The following is an 18,049-nucleotide window of genomic DNA, read 5'->3' on the forward strand; positions in this document are numbered from 1 at the left end:
AATCTAAACACAACCTTTTTAATCCACCTATGCACCAACTTTTGGATCAATTATTGTCTGTTTTAGAGACTGTGTTTTTGCATGCTGCAAAGATGATTTATGCAACACTCTAACCGTGCCTGTTCAGAACGATCTGATTTGCATGAATGGAACAACTACCACTGTAGGGAATGGCAATCCAACTGGAAGTTTGGTGGCCACACATTGCAGTCCCAATATGTTCTGTGGAAGAACACAAACCACCACAACAGCAGGTGAAAACATCATGCGATTTCATTGAAATGTATGTACAGATTTTTACCAAAAACAACACTTTACAGACAACGAGGACACAGTGGTTGTTGTTGGATCATGTCAAGCTTCAGCAGACACATGCGACTTGCTCTGCGCAGATGACTCGTAAGTTAAAGAATTCACATTCCACAAAGCAACATGACCAACATTACACAATTTGCAGAAACTGTGTCCGCGCATGCTGCAACAATGCGGACGGTTGCAACAGTGTTTCGGTTGCTATGATGACAAGCACGCTGACTTGTTACGATCAAATAGTTACAGGAACAGCGACAGCTTTAACCACAACAGCGGACTGCACCACCGATCAAGTTTGTGCTAGAACAGAAACCGGAACTGGAAGTAAGTAAATGTGGTGTGGGTTGTTACGTCGTTCTGTATAACTTAGGTTTGGATTACATTGAAACATATTGTAAATGGACATGGTAAAGGTAACTAGTTTTGTACTTTAAACAATTGATCTGCAATTATTTGATGTTCAATAAGTCAAATAAACAACAGAACTAACAAACGGCTTCCCGTGCGCACAAAAATAAGCGATTTTACTGCCGAGCAAAAACTGACACCAAAGCAAAGAGTCTTTTAACGCAATAATGTTCGAACAGATACAGCAGCAGTTGTTACATCTTGTCAAGCTGCAACTGCATGTGCAACATTGTGTGGCTCAACTCAGTAAGTACTCAACTATGTCACATTTTCTATTACTGCCTGAAATTAGTAACAGTCTCATAAAGCGCCGTGTACAATACGTCCTAGAAGCTTAAATCATAGTTTTAGTTTTTGAACCAATGGACTTTGGGTTTTCGGGAACTCCTAATTGGGAAGCAGTGACCCAAATTAATAGTTGTCAGCAAACCAGCTTATTGTATTTCATTAGCATGTGAGATCAAAACACAGGTTACAATAGACAAGGGTCAATTTTATTTGTGATTTTTTTTTATTTGTCCATTTTTTTACAGAAATTGTGTGAGTGCTTGCTGCAGCAGTTCGGATCTCTGCAACATTTTAACAGTGAGCCAACAAACAGCCCGAAACTGTTACGTTGGAAGTTCAACTTCAGACACACCAGTTATGGATATGACTTACACTCGGTGCGCTGCATCTGAACAATGCGGAAGAACTCAAACCTCTGCAACATCCGGAAGTAAGTCTTGTGCGACGTAACCTAATGCTCGGCTTCCATTTGTACTTCCGTGGGTACCAACCCCACTGATAAAAGACATTTACTCAACGTTCTGAATTGAAAAAATAAAACGAGCACATTTACTTTTGTATAGACTTTTCTAAAGCTTTGCTAATGTTCAGGTACCACAACAGTGACTACAGTTGGATCATGTACAGCAGCAACAGCATGCGACACTCTTTGTGGAACGTAAGTTGGTAAAACATACTCATAAAATACTGTAACTGTCTCAAATTTCAAGCAAACATTTGCCCTTAACGTGTACACAAATTGATTCATACAAACTTTGTCCAATCAAAGGTGATAATAACATCATTTCTTTTAACATGCAACTAACATCATTTCAGAAAAGAAGCACAACGAACAAACAGTAAACATGATTATCTTATTCAACAGGGCAGCAAACTGTGTATCAACTTGCTGTGACACTGATGGTTGCAACTCTGCCGCTATTGCCACAACAACTACTACAACCACTGCAGCAGCCACAACAACAACTGGTGGTGCTGAACATGCAGCACAAATTAATATGTTGGTGATGATGGGTCTTGTGGTTCTCGGTTGGTTTATGGCCTAATCGATGTGTTTCCAATGCATCAGCATTACTGTGTTTGTGTGATTTAGAGAATATATATATACAAGTTTAAACTATTTTATTTACGTTGCACATGGATTTCAACCTACTGTGAAGTGTGTTAATGTAAGCTGTGTCTCAGTGTTATGATATATTTGAACTGATTCTGTACATTCCAAAAGCGTTTGCAATTTACATCGCTAAATATAACTTTTGTAGTAAAATGCCTGTGATTTATGAGACGAAGTCAAACCGTATACACAATAGTTCAACACTCGACCCTAATGAGTTAAAAAAAACGCTGAAAAGACGCGTCAACACAAAGATATCGCAACATGAAAAACGTTTTTCGATGTCTTAGATTACCCAGGTTTTTTGCTAGCAGCGGTCACTCAGTAGGCTACCAGGCCATGTCATACTTTACAACTTCAGTCACCAAACATTACAAAAACCCACAACATAAACAGGCATTGAAACTATTCGTTTTCACCATGACAAGGCAGCAAGTGCTCTCACACACCAAATTGATTCCTACATCATGTTGGCAATGATGGTCCAAGTCAATTCGTTTGTATCTGTTGTCATGTACTTGTTACGATTTCACGCAATTCACACTAACATAATAATGTTACTATACGCGTTTCTAAGCTGTGTTAGTTTAAATTATTAGGTGAAGTGAATGGGTCTTGTAAAATGTAATGAGCAATTCAAACCTCGAGAACAGAAAAAGGGGTGCTTTTCAAATTTAACAAGAGGCGACAACGACAAGACACAATCCCTGCCATGACTACCAACAAACACAGAAAAGGCCCGAGTGTTATTACACAAACTTGATCCACGAGTAGGAATGTTTAGATGATAATTTTCGAGCTTACTAAAGAGAGAAAAAAAGATACTTTTTTGGCTGCAATCAAACTTGGTTGAATAGAACGGGACGCTAACGTTGAGTGAATATAAGGTTGCGATCGTGTGGTTTTGCTTCAGTGGAGTGGAAAAGAAAAGACGAAATTTTGGTTGTTGCTTCAGTTTAGAGATTCACGGGAATTCGCTCAGATTTTGCGGCGGGTTTCATGAAATCTCTCGAGGCCAAACCGCCTTTGGGTCTTATCGCTTTAAACGATAGTAAAACCTAATTCGCTTTAAACATTTTGGCATTTATTTGCTGGACCTTGTTTTCGAGCCTTACTTCGTTCAAGCGCAGAACAACTCGACTCTTAACTTGTATATCGAGCGTCTAAGACAGGGTTCTACATAGTTTTTTCAAGGAAGTGCCACGTTGGTGAATGTTTTAGCGTCTGGAGTCAGGTTTGGGTTATTTCCTGACAGACGACAGACACCTTTGAATGAGTGAAAATCTACATTGTTGGTTCTTAGGGTTTTGGCGGGTTATGATTGGAGTTTATAGTTAAAATTAGTCATAAAATTTTAGCGCAAAAGGTCCTAATTAATGAAAATAGCAAGTGGGATCCCGTATACTTTGGAGATTTCTGGCCTAAAACACGAAACTTTATAGACAGAGTGGCAAATATTAATTGCTAGTGGTATTTAATAGAAGTGTAAATAAGCACAGCGTAAGAAAATCGGGAGTGGCGCGCTTAGAACAGAACGCGCGAAGTGATACGCGGCAAATCGGTCCGAAATTGTAGGGGGTTGGAAGGCAATGCACTCGAAGGCCTCGTATGTAGGCGTGCGTTCTTACACAAATTGAGGAAAAACTCGGGCATAAACATCACGGGGTGAGACACAAGTTGAGCGTTATAATAAACTTTCGAAAACTTTCATAACGACTTCCATGCGGACCAGGAAATGGTTAAAGTAAAAATATTTCGTAGCGCGACGCACTACCAGAGGATTAACATCTAATAATGTTGTGAGTTGTCTGCTTTGAGAGTTAGAAACGTGGTGATTCTTCGTTGGGTATTTGTGTGAGAAGCCTCGGTATAACACAGTGCTTGTAAACACTAAAAATAGGTAATTGTCTCGTTCGTACAAAATGAAAGTTAACTAGTGGTAAAAAAATGCTTTCCAAATTTCACTTATTTAACAAACCAGGTAACGTCAACCACAGTGCACTTCCTCTTTCGTTGCCCAAAATCAGTCAGGACACAAAAAAGTAAAAAGGGAAAACTTAGTCTTGCGTGAAATACTGACACGAAACCTTTTTTATGCGTCTGAGCGCGGGTTCGGGAGCCACGTGTTGTGGATTAAGTTCCAATGCCGACTCAACGCTCACAGCAGAAGCTAAACCGACTGCCACTGAACTAACAACAACAACAACAACAATCAAGTTTCCACATTCACTGATTAAAAGTGTTGCTGCTCGATAAAACTTGTTAAAACTCAACAATGTGTTGTTTCACTCAGTAAAATGCTTATGTTAAATCGTATATGCTTGTCACCGGTACACAAAGCAAGCAATAAATGATCGGTATGAAAAGTCCAGTAACGTCTGCAACCAAAACACTGCAATCAATGATGTGTTGGAAATGTCATGTGTATCGTCTGTGGCCAAAAGACTCAGAACGCTGATACCTCAATTACAGTAGAAGTGAACAAGAGCGCAATAATAGCCACGACAAAAACATGAGGAAAACGCCAATCCTCGCCGCACACGACGAGTCAACACGTGGAAGCGACCTTTGGAAAATTTCTAATGGCGCTGTGCGAGAGAAAAAGTTTTGGGGTAATCAGACTCGCTTGAAAGAGTCGGGACGCTACAATGTAGTGAATATAAGGAGGGGGCGCCACGTTTTTGTGCAGTTGGGTTTGGTCTGCCATTAGGCCGAACAGAGAAAGATCGGGAAAAGTGCGATTAAAACGAAACGCGAAGAGTTTTGCGGCAAATCGGTCCGAAAATGTCGGGGGTTGGAAGGCAGTGCAGTCGAAGGCATCGGTGTGAGCGTGTGTTTTTGGACAAAAGTTAAGGAAAAACTCGGGCATAACATGCAAGAAGATGGGCACATGTTAAGTTTGAGCAGCGATGACAGAACGGTCATGCGAATGAGAAAGAAGTTTCAATAAAAAAATGTCGCGCGAATGCTGTGTGACATGTAAAAATGTTGCTAGTTGTATGAGTCAACGCGGTTTAAAAGATGATGTTGACAGTTGATGGCGCCGTCAACTTTAACATGTGGTGCGCGAATAAATGAAGTTAATGAAAGCAAATTTAGAAACGGGCGATGCCAAAACTTATGCCATGAACGAATAGACAACATAATACTAATGTGACATTGCTTGTAAAACAGTGTAGAATCCAGATCCAAACCTTTGTTGGGGCGTGTTAGCATGTTGTAGTTAGTACGTTTATGCAAAAGGTCGGTTTCGGCAAAATGTTGAAAAAGTTTTAATCGAAAATAAAACAGAGTTATATTAAATTATTCCGATTCTTTAAATGACAATTCTTTGTTTTCAAATAAAACGTATACCCTGGCGTATTTCATAAAAGTGGCGCATTCGACAACAGTGTTATAGCAAAGTTGCGCATTAGAACAGCGCTAATTTTGAGTACAATTTAACAAAACCCAACGCTAGCAGACGTATGCAAAGTGCGGTCTCAAATCGAGCTTACATTGTTCTTTTCTGTATGCTCCACTAAGTGTAGGTGTGTACATTCCGCGCCTAACCCTTATGGAACAGCATTATAGAACAAAGTATTTTCAATGATTTGTTCGTGCGCTGGACACACCAGATGTCCACATAGACTGCGTTGTAAGTCAAGCGGAGAGTTTTAAGTGTACATGACATCAATTTTTTAACAAAGATAAAAAGTGCGCTTTCCACAATCAAACAAAACATCATGACAAACCGCAGAAAACAAGATGAAAAAATACGTTGCCACAGAACCATGAAATAATGATGCGCAAAGTTTTTGTTGCCGCCGAGCAGGGAAAAAAATTTTGGGTAATGGAATCCGCTGAAATGCTCGTGTCGCCACGTGGGTGGGAATATAAGGCCGGGTGTGGCTCGTCGTTTCGTAGTTTGTTACTAGCCCTGTTTTTGATGGAAAAGTTTAGCAACTGGGTTGACTGGGAAGACCGCAGACTGCATGAGCTAAGCGCACCATGGCAGGCGATGCCAGTAAAAGGCAATGGTTAATGAGGGTACCACAAATAAAAACCGTTTCTTCAGCAGTATGCAGAAAGAAACCAACACTATTTTGGCGAATGTAATCAGTCAAGTTAAAAAAATTAGTACACTTGCAACGAAAAGAAATTTTGATCACAATCTTAAGGTTTTTTAAAATAATTAAGAATTATGATTTCGGAACGTGCGGTGGTGTTGTTAGCAGCACTGATGGTGTTTGGAGTTTCCCAAACCGATGGTATAAGTTGTGAGCAGGGATTAAGCTCAGGCACTCCGGCGAATAGTGATTGCCCTAATAGCGAACCATATTGTGGAAAAACTGAAACAACAGACCAAGGTAAGAAAATGTTATTTTAATAAATGCGTGTTAAATCTAATTGTTTTACATCTACGTAAAAATCTACCTAAAAAAGTAAGCAGCCGTTTTTTGAAGCATCTTATAATTACCAGGATATGTTCAGATATTTGGTTTTTCATATTTTAGGCGGGACAGTTTCTAATTCAACTTGCCAAGCTGACCTCGCAGCATGCGATGGCCTGTGCGCGGGAGTTGCGTAAGTACAAAATTCGAATAAAACAGTTATTTTAAAATAATCGAATCAGTAAACACATTAAACAAGCCTGTTCGGAAAGAATCATCAACATTAATGCAATAATATAAGGTACTACCACAATGTATTATTAAACCTTGGAAACTTCACTTGTTAAACCAATCGGCTTTCACTTCTCTAACAAAGCAAATTGGTTTTCAGAGGTTGTGTGTCGGCATGTTGCAATACAGCAGATTGCAACAATGATACTGTGGCTATAATAAGAAGGGAGGTGACCTGCATGACGGGAACGGTAACCACTGGAACACTAATCGCAATGACAGACTGCGCAATGAATGAACTGTGTGCAAGAACAGAAACCACTGTTGGTGGCAGTAAGTAACTCAATTGTTTTTAATAGTTTGATACGTTCGTTGGGCTTGTTTGGTAAGTGTGCTGTGATACTTAGCTGCAAAGCGAGAAAGCTTGTTGAAATCCAATTGCGAACCAGGTTTATTTCGTTTACACATCACATTAAAAACAAATAAGTGGGACATAACCAACCCATCTACGTTTATATATATTTGAACTATATTTTTACAGCCACAACAACCGTTGGGTCGTGTGCATCACAAGCAGGATGTGATTTGCTCTGCAGTGGCGTCGCGTAAGTTTTTTTTAATTCATCTAAAAGCTTTCTATATAATTGTGGCAGTTGGTCAACGTTTGGACAGAAAATTTTTTTTACCAATCAATAAAAAGATTTACTATAAAAGTTTGTGTTCAGAAATTGTGTATCAGCATGTTGCAATGATGTGGATTTATGCAATGGTCGGACAGTTGACTTGATGAACAACATTGTGCGTTGTGCGACAACGCTGGACGGTTTAGGAGCTGTCACTGCAAGCTTGACATGTGCTTCGGGCAGCCAGTGTGGAAGAACATTAACCGACACCAGTAAGTTACGCAAAAACGTTTCTTGTCATTGTGTCACAAATATAACACAACTTGTGTACATTGATTCTAATAAATGTTTGAAAACATTTTTGTCATAGCAATCGCAGTGTCTTGCGAGACAACAGCTGCCTGTACTACTGGACTTTGCGGAGTCACCCCGTAAGTTTTCACGTTTTTGTCATTAAGAACGCTTTTACGTGCTTACAGAGGTATTTTTCTGAAAAGCTGGATAGTTGTTTGTGTTAAACACCCAGACTAAAAAGTAATATATTTTTTTTGTCAATTTTTAATTTTATAAGCTTGAGCCATTCTCGGTCTAATTTAAAACATTGTTACGGGTAAAGCTCATCCTATATTTTCACAGTAACTGCGCGGCTGCCTGCTGCACAGATGACTTTTGCAACACTGTAACCGTAGCTGTCCAGAACAATCCAATTTGTATGGTTGGAACAACTACTATGGTTGGAAATGAAGCTGCAACTGGAAGTATGGTGGCCACACATTGTGATGCAAATCTCTACTGTGGAAGAACAGAAACTACCACAACAGAAAGTAAGAACTATCATATTTGTTCAGTCCTACTTTATTTGGTCAGGCTATTCAGTTGCCTTTGTGTTTTTGGTTTTACAGGTGATGTCGACACCGTCGTTACTGCAGGAACATGTGAAGCAACTGCTATAACATGTGATGAGCTCTGTGCAGGAACTCCGTAAGTAAAGCAAACATGTTTGGATCAATTGAGTTAGTTTACAAATCTAAGCACAGTAATAAAAGCAAACCGTTCAACTTCGTTTGCGCTGAGAATCTTAAATCGATGCTTTTAACAAATCATCAACAATACTGACTTTCACTGCGTTACCTAGGGGTTGTGTATCTGCGTGCTGCAACGATGCTGACAACTGCAATAGTGATAATGTGGCAACAATTACAAATGTGGTGACTTGCATGACGGGATCAGTAACTACTGGAACACTAACCGCAACGACAGACTGCACAATGAGTCAATTATGTGCAAGAACAGAAACCACTGTTGATGGCAGTAAGTAACTTGATTGTTTTCAATAGTTGGAAATATTCGTTAGGCTTGTTTTGTAAATGTGCGGAACTTAGCTGCAAAGCGACAAAGCTTGTTGCAAACCAATTGCGAACCAGGTTTAGTTCGTTTACATATGAACACACCACATTAAAAACAAATTAGTTGGACATAACCAACCCATCTACGTTTATATATATTTGAACTATATTTTTACAGCCACAACAACCGTTGGGTCGTGTGCAACACAAGCAGGATGTGATTTGCTCTGCAGTGGCGTCGCGTAAGTTTTTTTTAAAATTATCTAAAAGCTTTCTATAACTGTGGCAGTTGGTTAACGTTGGGGCAGAAAAAACCTTAGTTCCTAGTCTAGATTCTACCAATAAATAAAAAGATTTACTATAATAGTTTGTGTTCAGAAATTGTGTATCAGCATGTTGCAATGATGCGGATTTATGCAATGGTCGGACAGTTGACTTGATGAACAACATTGTGCGTTGTGCGACAACGCTAGATGCTAATGGAGCTGTCACTGCAAGCTTGACATGTGCTTCGGGCGAGCAGTGTGGAAGAACTTTAAACGGCACCAGTAAGTTACACAAAAACGGTTATTTTATTGGTATCACAAATATAACACAACTTGTGTACATTGATTCTAATAAAGGTTAAAAAAACATTTTGTCATAGCAATCGCAGTGTCTTGCCAGACGACAGCTGACTGTAATACTGGACTTTGTGGAAGCACGGCGTAAGTTTTCACGTTTATGTCATTAAGAAAGCTTTTTACGTGCTTACACAGTTATTTTTTTAAAGAGCTGGATAGTCGTCTGTGTTAAAATCCCAAACTAAATGTTGCATTATTTCTTTGTTTGTGAATTTTGTAATTTTATAAAGCTTGTGGAATTCTTGGTCTAACTTAAAACATTATCAAGGGTCAAACCAATCCTAAATTTTTACAGTAACTGTGAAGCTGCGTGCTGCACAGATGACTTTTGCAACACTGTAACCGTAGCTGTCCAGAACAATCCAATTTGTATGGTTGGAACAACTACTATGGTTGGAAATGAAGCAGCAACTGGAAGTATGGTGCCCATGCATTGCGATGCAAACCTCTACTGTGGAAGAACTGAAACTACCACTACAGAAAGTAAAAACATCCTCCGGTTTAATGTTGAAACTATTCGTCTAAACTTTAAAACCACCATTTTGCAGACAACGTGGACACAGTGGTTGTTGAAGGATCATGTCAAGCTTCAGCAGACTCATGCGACTTGCTCTGTGCAGATGACTCGTAAGTTTATAAGCTCACACATTCTACAAAAATCAACATGATCAATAATGTACAATTTCAGAAACTGCGTCCGCGCATGCTGCAACGATGCAGACGTTTGCAACAGTGTTTCGGTTGCTATGATGACAAGCATGCTGACTTGCCACACAGGAACAGTCTCTGGAACAACTTTAACTGCAACAACGGCCTGCACTACCGCGAATCACGTCTGTGCCAGAAGGGAAACCACAACTGGAACGGGAAGTGAGTGTGGACAAATCTCAAAAAGTCCCTAAACAATAACTTATCAATATGCTTGTATAATTTGCTCTGTCTGAGTGTTTTATTATGTTGCAATGTTTTCAGATTCGGCCACAGTTGAAACAATTGGATCGTGCCAAGCTCAAACTGACTGTGCAACATTGTGTGGCTCAACTCCGTAAGTGGGCTCAGCACAAAACTAGTTCAAAAACACTAAGATAAATTCATAACTTAAAACAGTTTCTTTTAATTTTCTCCACTCTGCTATCAAACATATCGTATATTACAAACTTGACATAACGGTGGTAATATCTAGATGTACTTTCTTCATAGAAATTGTGTGAGTGCTTGCTGCAGCAGTTCGGATCTCTGCAACATTTTAACAGTGAGCCAACAAACTGCCCGAAACTGTTACGTTGGAAGCTCAACTTCAGACACACCAGTTATGGATATGACTTACACTCGGTGTGCTGCATCCGAACAGTGCGGAAGAACCCAAACCTCTGTCACATCTGGAAGTAAGTCTTGTGCGATTTTACCTAATGTTCGGCTCTTATTTGTACTTTCGTGCGTACCAACCCAAACCTAAGTACTGATATAGAGCAATAACAACCTGTAGACAGTGCACCCGGTTTCGACCTATATGGTCTCATTAGTGCAGCTGGTGACGAAAGATTAACCGTTTTGGCTAGTGTAGCCATCCAACCACAATAAAGAAAGCCATGCCTCCCATATTCTGTTCGATGCCACAACCGGTTTGAGGCCTTCACAAGGGCAACAATGTTTCGACAAATTAAGCGGGCACATTTTCTTTTGCAGACATATTTTCTAATGTTTTGCTAATGTTCAGGTACAACAACAGTGACTACAGTTGGATCTTGTACAGCAGCAACTGCATGCGACACTCTTTGTGGAACGTAAGTTGGTAAAAATATACTCACAAAATTTTCTAACTGTCTCTAGTATCAAGCAAATCTTGGCCCGTAACGTGTATACAAATGTATTCATACAAACTTTGTCCCATCAAAGGTGATAATAACATCATTTTCTTGTAACATGCATATTAACATCCGTTCAGAAAAGAAGCAAAAACGAACGAAGAGCAAAACATGATTATGTTATTTCACAGGGCGGCAAACTGTGTATCAACTTGCTGTGACACTGATGGTTGCAACTCTGCCGCTATTGCCACAACAACAACCACTACAACCACTGCAGCAACTACAACAACTGGTGGTGCTGAACATGCAGCACAACTTAATATGTTGGTGATGATGGGTCTTGTGGTTCTCGGTTGGTTCATGGCCTAATCGATGTGTTTCCAATGCATCAGTATTACTGTGTTTGTGTGATTTAGAGAATATATATTCAAGTTTAAACTATTTTCTTACGTTGCACATGGATTTCAACCTACTGTGAAGTGTGTTAATGTAAGCTGTGTCTCAGTGTTATCGTATTATCATATATTTAAACCGATTTGTACATTCCAAAAGCGTTTGCATTTAACATCGCTAAATATAACTTTTGTAGTAAAACGCCTGTGATTTATGGGACAGACGAAGTAAAATCGTGTACACAATAGTTTTACACTCGACCTCAATGAGTTTTAAAATTAAAAAACGCGGAAAAGACGCGTTCCCACAAAGGTAGCGCAGCATGAAAAACATTTTTCTGTGTCTTAGATTACCGAGGTTTGTTTACTAGCTGTAATCACTTAGTACCAATCCATGTCTTAGCTGACAACCGCAGTAACTGACATTGCAAAAACCCACAACATTAACTGGCATTGAAACGTTATTCGTTTTTACCGTGACAAGGCAGCTAGTGCTCAAACTCAGAATTGGTTATCACAACATGTTGATAATGATGGTCTAACCCTGAATCATTTTTTTACATGTTGTCATGTAGTTGTTACAATTTCCACAATACTGTCACAACACGCGTTTCAAATTCTGTTACGTGGTACTTTCAAAACATAAGTTTAAAATCATTAGACGAAAGTAAATGGGTTTTGTGCAATTTTTGCGAACGCAACTCAAACCTCTAAAAACAGAAAGAAAAAGAGAAAAAAGGGGTGCTCTTCAAATTTAACAAAAGGCAACAAATACAAGACACAATCTTCTGCCATGATTATCAATAAACGCAGAAAATGCCCCAGTGTTATTACACAAACTTGTTCCACGAGTATAGGAATGTTTGGATGATAATTTTTGACTTTATTAAAAGAGAGAGAAAAAGAGAGACTTTTATTTGACTGCAATCAAACTTGGTTGAATTAGACGGGACGCTACCTTTGAGTGAATATAAGGCTGGGATCGTAAGATTTTACATCAGTCGGGTGGAAGAGAAAAGACGAAATTTTGGTTGTTGCTACAGTTTAGAGCAGGGGTGGGCAACCTTTATTCCTGTAGGGCCAATTATAAATTTCAAAATTTTATCGCGGGCCGCACATGTGCATAACACAAAGTGATTTTGCCTTGTTTCTTACCAAATATGCTTAACTGCAAGTATAATTCGTATTTGATTCTAGCCGCATTTTGCCAGGTCGCAGAAAACTAGCATCAGGCGCATTAATCAGCTCAAAAATATGTAATAATTGGACTCGTTTGCCAGTACTTTTAAAATCCAAGCGTCTCTGCGGGCCGCACAACCGTTAATGAAGGGCCGCATTCGGCCCGCGGGCCGCAGGTTGCCCACCCCTGGTTTAGAGTTTCGTGGGAATTCGCTGAGATTTTGCGGCGAGTTTCATGAAATCGCTTGAGGCCAAACCGGCTTCGGGCGTTATCGCTTGGAATATTAGTTAATAATAATTCGCTTTAAACATTGCAGTCTAGATGAAATTTATTTGCTTGACCTAGTTTTCCAGCTATAGTATAGTATGTTCACACGCATAATGTTTCGATAAATAACCTGTATATTGAGTGTCTAAAACAGCGGTCTGTAAAGTTTTTCGACGGAAGCCCTTATTGCTGAATCTTTTAGCATCTAGAGTCAGGTTTGGGGGTTTTCCTGACAAGTGACACCTTTGAAGTAGTGAAAATGTACGTAGTTTGGTCTTAGAGCTTTTGCGGGGTTAGGATTGGAATTTTTAAATAATATTTGGTCATAAAATGCATTTGTTCTGTTAGTTATAGTAGGTTGTCGGAAATCAATTCTTAATTTTAATGAGCTACAAGACACGAATTGATAAACACTGGGGCGCGATTGGATCTATTTTAGAGACCGCTGGTACAAAACACGAAACTTTGAAGTCTAATATCACTTACAGAACGCGCGAAGTGATACGCGACAGATCGGTCCGAAACTGTCGGGGGTTGAAAGGCAATCCCGTCGGGGGCCTTGTATGTAGGCGTGTGTTCTTAAACAAGTTGAGAATTCATTCGGGCATAAACATCACGTGGTAAGATACAAGTTTGCAAGTTGGGCGTTCTAAACATGCTTTAGAAACTTTCACAAAACTTTCCAAGCAGATCAGGAAAGTAAAAACATTTTGTGGCGCGACGCACCAAAACAAGGGTCACCAAACTTTTTTCACAGCCGGCCGGAGCCCTTACATCGCCTTGTACTAACTTGACCCGCGAGTCAATTATAAATGTACCGCCAAGAAATGGTCGTTCTATAACAGGGGTGTCCAACCCGTGGCCCGCAGGTTCTGAGTGGCCCGCGTGGTATTTTTTGAAATGACTCATATTGGCAACTTAATCTCCTACGTAATTTATGGCGAACTTTTGTTCCGAAAAATTGGCATTGATTGTTTGCTTTATTTCTTTGTTAATAGAGTAATACACAACTTTTCAAGTTACTTGTATTGCGTCACATTGCGCATTTTTACGCAATACAATTTCTACATTGTTACGTCACAATCTGACTCGTGCTGCAAGAGTCAGTCAGTAATGTTTCTCGGTTCATTGAGATACGTCTGGTATCAGAAACTCGCGCAAAACGCATTTAGCAGTAAAACATCTTCCGCACTCTGCAGTGATATAGGTTATGCCAAGCAGGAAACAAAAAGCAAGTAACGCTATCAGAACTTTCCAAGAAAGGTTGACATGTGACTTTAAGTCCCCTGTAAGATTAGTAATTTATGACAGCGAGATGGAAAAATCGCTTCGCATTGCTCCATCGTCCATCTCACCGAATATTGCCAAACTAGTTAAGAGAACAACTTCACATTGAAATGTCGACGTATGGGAAAAACCTTGTTGACTTTACTATATCTTGGTATGTTTATTGTTCTTATAACTGTAAACGAGGATAATAGACATTTCTAAGATTAGAATTTCGGTGTGAGGATTTCAATTAGAAATTATAAGACAGCTATTTCTAAGATTTTTTAAATTAGCAGTAAATTTCAAGTGGCCCGCGCAATCATTCGTAAACCGCATGTGGCCCTTTGGCCAAAAAGGTTGGACACCCCTGTTCTATAATCTTATTTGTCTGGTGATGCGAGTGTTAAAATGTGTAGTAAGTCAAATCTACCAAGCAATGCTCCTTTGCTACGTTACAAGGAAAAAAGAAAGCAATTGTTCGCGAACAATTATTTTTAGTCTTTTTTGTGATGTAACAAACTGCCTTGGTTGAAATCCTATGAGACTAGGTAACGTTAATCCTACACGTCGTGGCAGGAATATCTGACCCGCGGGCCGTAGTTTGGTGCAAAAAAATTGCGAGTTGTCGGCTTTCAGTAAATCAGTGCTCTTCAATCTTTTTAGTGGCACGGAACCCCCAAGGTGTTTTGTCAAACTTTGCGGAACCCCCAATAAAATAACTTTAATGAGCGTAAGAAGTAGGCTATGTCAAAGAAAAAGATTTCATTTTTCTTAACACACCCAAAGCACATAATAAAAGTTGACATCAGTTGAATGATTATTTGAAACACGTTGCCGTGTTACTTGGATCGGTCGTTTCTATATTATATCGCAATTTGGAGTGGATCATGGCTGCGTTTATTACGTCACAATTGATCAATGGTGTAACCAAGGTTAACAATATTGAACAGGCGAGCATTGCTGTTCGTAACAGTGATATTATGAATCATTCATGTTTGACTTGCAACACCTAACCGCTGAAGCCCGGTTGAAGAGCACTGAGGAAAATAGAAGGTGACACTACGTTGGTTATTTGTGTGAACAGCCTCGGTATAATCAAAGATTCAGTATTTGCAAAAACAAAATTGGTGTTGTTGACGGTGACTCAAACGTTTCAAGTCAATGGAAGAAAAATTACAACTGAAATGTTACCGAATTGTTTTGACAGCCCGGAATTGGGTCTAGCGATTTCGGGTGGCGGTATTATCTTTGTCAACTAAGTCCCAAAAGCCCTGCCAATCTGCTCTATTTCCCAAGACTGTCTCCCCAATTCTGCAAACGGTCCAGAACCCTGCAGTAACGGCTCACCACGGAAGCCGGATCTACCTAACACTGGTTTTGCTAAAAGGGCGTCTCACAGTTTATTATATTATATATTATTGCAATACTCCAGAGGCGTTACTACAACTCCAGCACACAAAACCTCTGCACGTAAAACCAACAACGACACATAAACATAAAAGCAAGGCACTACCACAACCGTTCACGAGACGCCCAAGAGAAAACTGCCCCGTTCTTGTTCAACGCGTGCAAACCGGAACTAGGTTTGCGGGCCGTTGACCAATCACCGGCTCGCGCAATATCACAAGGTTTCCCGGCACATCCGGGAACGCTAATTAACGATGCGGAAAATGCGGCGAGGAAAATACAGTGCGTGGAAACAGCGTGCCACTAGAACAAAGAAAAATAGGGCAAATGAAAAACAGCATTAAGTGGAAATAAGGGATTAAGTGAAAACTAAGAATATATGTAAGTGACTTTAAAATAGAACATGTAAGAAATACATTTAAATGTGAACATAAGTGAAACATATAAAACAAATAAGTGAAACGTGAACATAAGTGAAACGAATATACATAAGTGAACACGAATAACATAAACAGATGAAAGAAACGTGTTGTTTAAAACAAATCCACCAGAAAATGTGCAGCGGCGGACACGTGAAATATTTTTGCCACAGAAAAGTGCCAAAAAGTTTGAGCGTTTACAAATTCAAAAAAACGCGACTCTGCAAAAAATGTGACACTACCAGTTGCAAAAACTAGGTTGATTCCGAGTAAAGTTTCGGCAACACTTACAAGAACGTCCATACGGACCAGGACGTGATTTTAGTAAAATATATTTGTGGTCAAAGGCCAAAATAGTTGCTGATTGTCAGCTTTGGTAAAACAGCGTTTTAACAATTTAACGGTAGTTTATGTGAACTATTTTCTTACGTTGCACATGGATTTCAACCTACTGCGAAGTGTGTTAATGTAAGCTGTGTCTCAGTGTTATCATATATTTGAACTGATTCTGTACATTCCAAAACCGCTTGATTTTGAAAACGCTAAATATAACTTTAATGAAATTGTCGAGTGTCATGGAAAACAGAATCTAGTATTATGGAAGTAATACGTAAACAAAATTCTCCTCCAAAACAAACTGATTAATGTTCTGGCGGTCGAAAGAAAAATTAGGTATGTAGTACTGCGTCATTTGATTGCATTGAAAAGTTCGCACGTAATCCATGAATGTCTTTCACTTTTTAGTAAGTTGCCTTTAACTACATGCATTGAGCAGTCAAGGAAAGAGACGAAATTTGATAAACAATTGCCAAGTGTCAAAAAAGACCTTCAAACAATTTTAAATCGATAAACACTTAAAACAGCTGGTGGTCAAAAAATGCTTTCCAGGTTTTATTTAGTTACAAACCAGGTAACGTCAACCACTGTGTATTTCCTCGTTTCTTACTTAAAAGCAGTCAGGGGACAAAAAAGAAAAAAATGGGGGCTGTCTGAGCGCGCGTTCGGGAGCCACGTGTTGTGGATTATGTTCTAATGCCGCCTCAACGCTCACAGCAGAAGCAAACCGACTGCCACTGAACTAACAACAACAGTCAAGTACTCATAATTACTAATTAAAAGTTGCTGTTGGATAACTCAGTTATACAGAAAAACTCAGTAGTTTAGTGGTACTCAGAAAAATACACATGTTAAATCGTAAATGCTTGTCACCGGTAAACTTAGCAAGCAATAAATGATTGGTTAGAAAAGTCACGTGTATAGTTTATGGCCAAAAGAATCAGCAACATGAGACCTCAAATACCGTGGAAGCAAACAGAAGCGCAAATCAGCCACGAAAAAAACGCGGATCATCACCGCACACGACGAGTCAACACGTGGAAGCGACCTTTGGAAAATTTCTAATAGCGCTGTGCGAGAGAAAAAAAAAAGTTTTGGGGGGAATCAGACTCCCTTGAAAGAGTCGGCACGCTACAATGTAGTGAATATGTGCAGTTCGGTTGAGTTTACGGTGAAGTGAAGAACAAAGAAACTCGGCGAAATTGCGCTTGGAACAGAATGTGTCGGACTGTCGGTGCTACGCGGCAAATTGGTCCAAAATTGTCGAAGGTTGGCAATGCAGTCGAAGCCGTCTTTTGGGCTTTTTTTTTCTTCGACATAAGCTGAGGACACCAGCAAATGTACAGTTATTGTGTAGGCCTTTTTAATACAATTTTCCGTAACTGTCACAAGAACGCCCATGCGTACTGTGTAGTGCATTCAGCAAAATATTTTGTGTCACAAGGCTTAATAAGCTCAACATCTCAACCTGTTGTTGTCGGATTTAAGCGGTAGAAAGGCGCCAATTTTACGTTAGTTATTTGGCCGAACATACGCGACTTTAATAGGAACATGCGCACTGACAACTTTCGTAGATGACTGAAGAGAAAAACTTTTACACGTGGTGCACGGTCGGCGACTCAAACGTTCAATGAAAGCGAATTTGCAACAGAA

The 18,049-nt window shown here is 39.6% G+C and overlaps 2 protein-coding genes across 2 annotated transcripts; both read left to right on the forward strand.

Annotated features, from left to right (window-relative positions):
• Positions 1-142: 142 nt before the first annotated feature.
• LOC145234565 (uncharacterized) lies at positions 143-2,054 on the forward strand. Its single transcript, XM_080099277.1, has 7 exons — positions 143-254; positions 321-399; positions 458-636; positions 900-966; positions 1,254-1,438; positions 1,600-1,666; positions 1,874-2,054. The coding sequence occupies exons 1-7, from the start codon at positions 143-145 to the stop codon at positions 2,052-2,054; spliced, it is 870 nt and encodes a 289-aa protein (XP_079955403.1).
• Positions 2,055-4,791: 2,737 nt separating this feature from the next.
• LOC145232345 (uncharacterized) lies at positions 4,792-11,706 on the forward strand. Its single transcript, XM_080096946.1, has 19 exons — positions 4,792-6,471; positions 6,619-6,688; positions 6,887-7,059; positions 7,268-7,331; positions 7,452-7,621; positions 7,720-7,780; positions 7,986-8,173; positions 8,252-8,330; positions 8,485-8,660; positions 8,874-8,937; positions 9,074-9,243; positions 9,342-9,402; positions 9,614-9,801; positions 9,867-9,945; positions 10,007-10,188; positions 10,291-10,363; positions 10,519-10,703; positions 11,036-11,102; positions 11,315-11,706. Exons 1-19 carry the CDS (start codon positions 6,306-6,308, stop codon positions 11,493-11,495), a joined length of 2,397 nt encoding a protein of 798 aa, XP_079953072.1. The 5' UTR covers positions 4,792-6,305; the 3' UTR covers positions 11,496-11,706.
• Positions 11,707-18,049: the final 6,343 nt, after the last annotated feature.

The sequence above is a fragment of the Phallusia mammillata genome, chromosome 6 (assembly GCF_965637545.1).
Source record: "Phallusia mammillata chromosome 6, kaPhaMamm4.hap1.1, whole genome shotgun sequence".
Lineage (NCBI taxonomy): Eukaryota > Metazoa > Chordata > Ascidiacea > Phlebobranchia > Ascidiidae > Phallusia > Phallusia mammillata.

What these genes read in the sequence shown, in the direction of transcription:
- LOC145234565 (XM_080099277.1), top strand. Translation starts at nt 143, where the DNA reads ATGAATGGAACAACTACCACTGTAGGGAATGGCAATCCAACTGGAAGT. An exon ending in ACATTGTGTGGCTCAACTCA is followed by an intron (nt 967 to 1,253) that starts GTAAGTACTCAA and finishes ATTTTTTTACAG; the next exon opens with AAATTGTGTGAGTGCTTGCT. An exon ending in AACCTCTGCAACATCCGGAA is followed by an intron (nt 1,439 to 1,599) that starts GTAAGTCTTGTG and finishes GCTAATGTTCAG; the next exon opens with GTACCACAACAGTGACTACA.
- LOC145232345 (XM_080096946.1), top strand. Translation starts at nt 6,306, where the DNA reads ATGATTTCGGAACGTGCGGTGGTGTTGTTAGCAGCACTGATGGTGTTT. An exon ending in TTGCTCTGCAGTGGCGTCGC is followed by an intron (nt 7,332 to 7,451) that starts GTAAGTTTTTTT and finishes GTTTGTGTTCAG; the next exon opens with AAATTGTGTATCAGCATGTT. An exon ending in TGAAACTACCACTACAGAAA is followed by an intron (nt 9,802 to 9,866) that starts GTAAAAACATCC and finishes ACCATTTTGCAG; the next exon opens with ACAACGTGGACACAGTGGTT.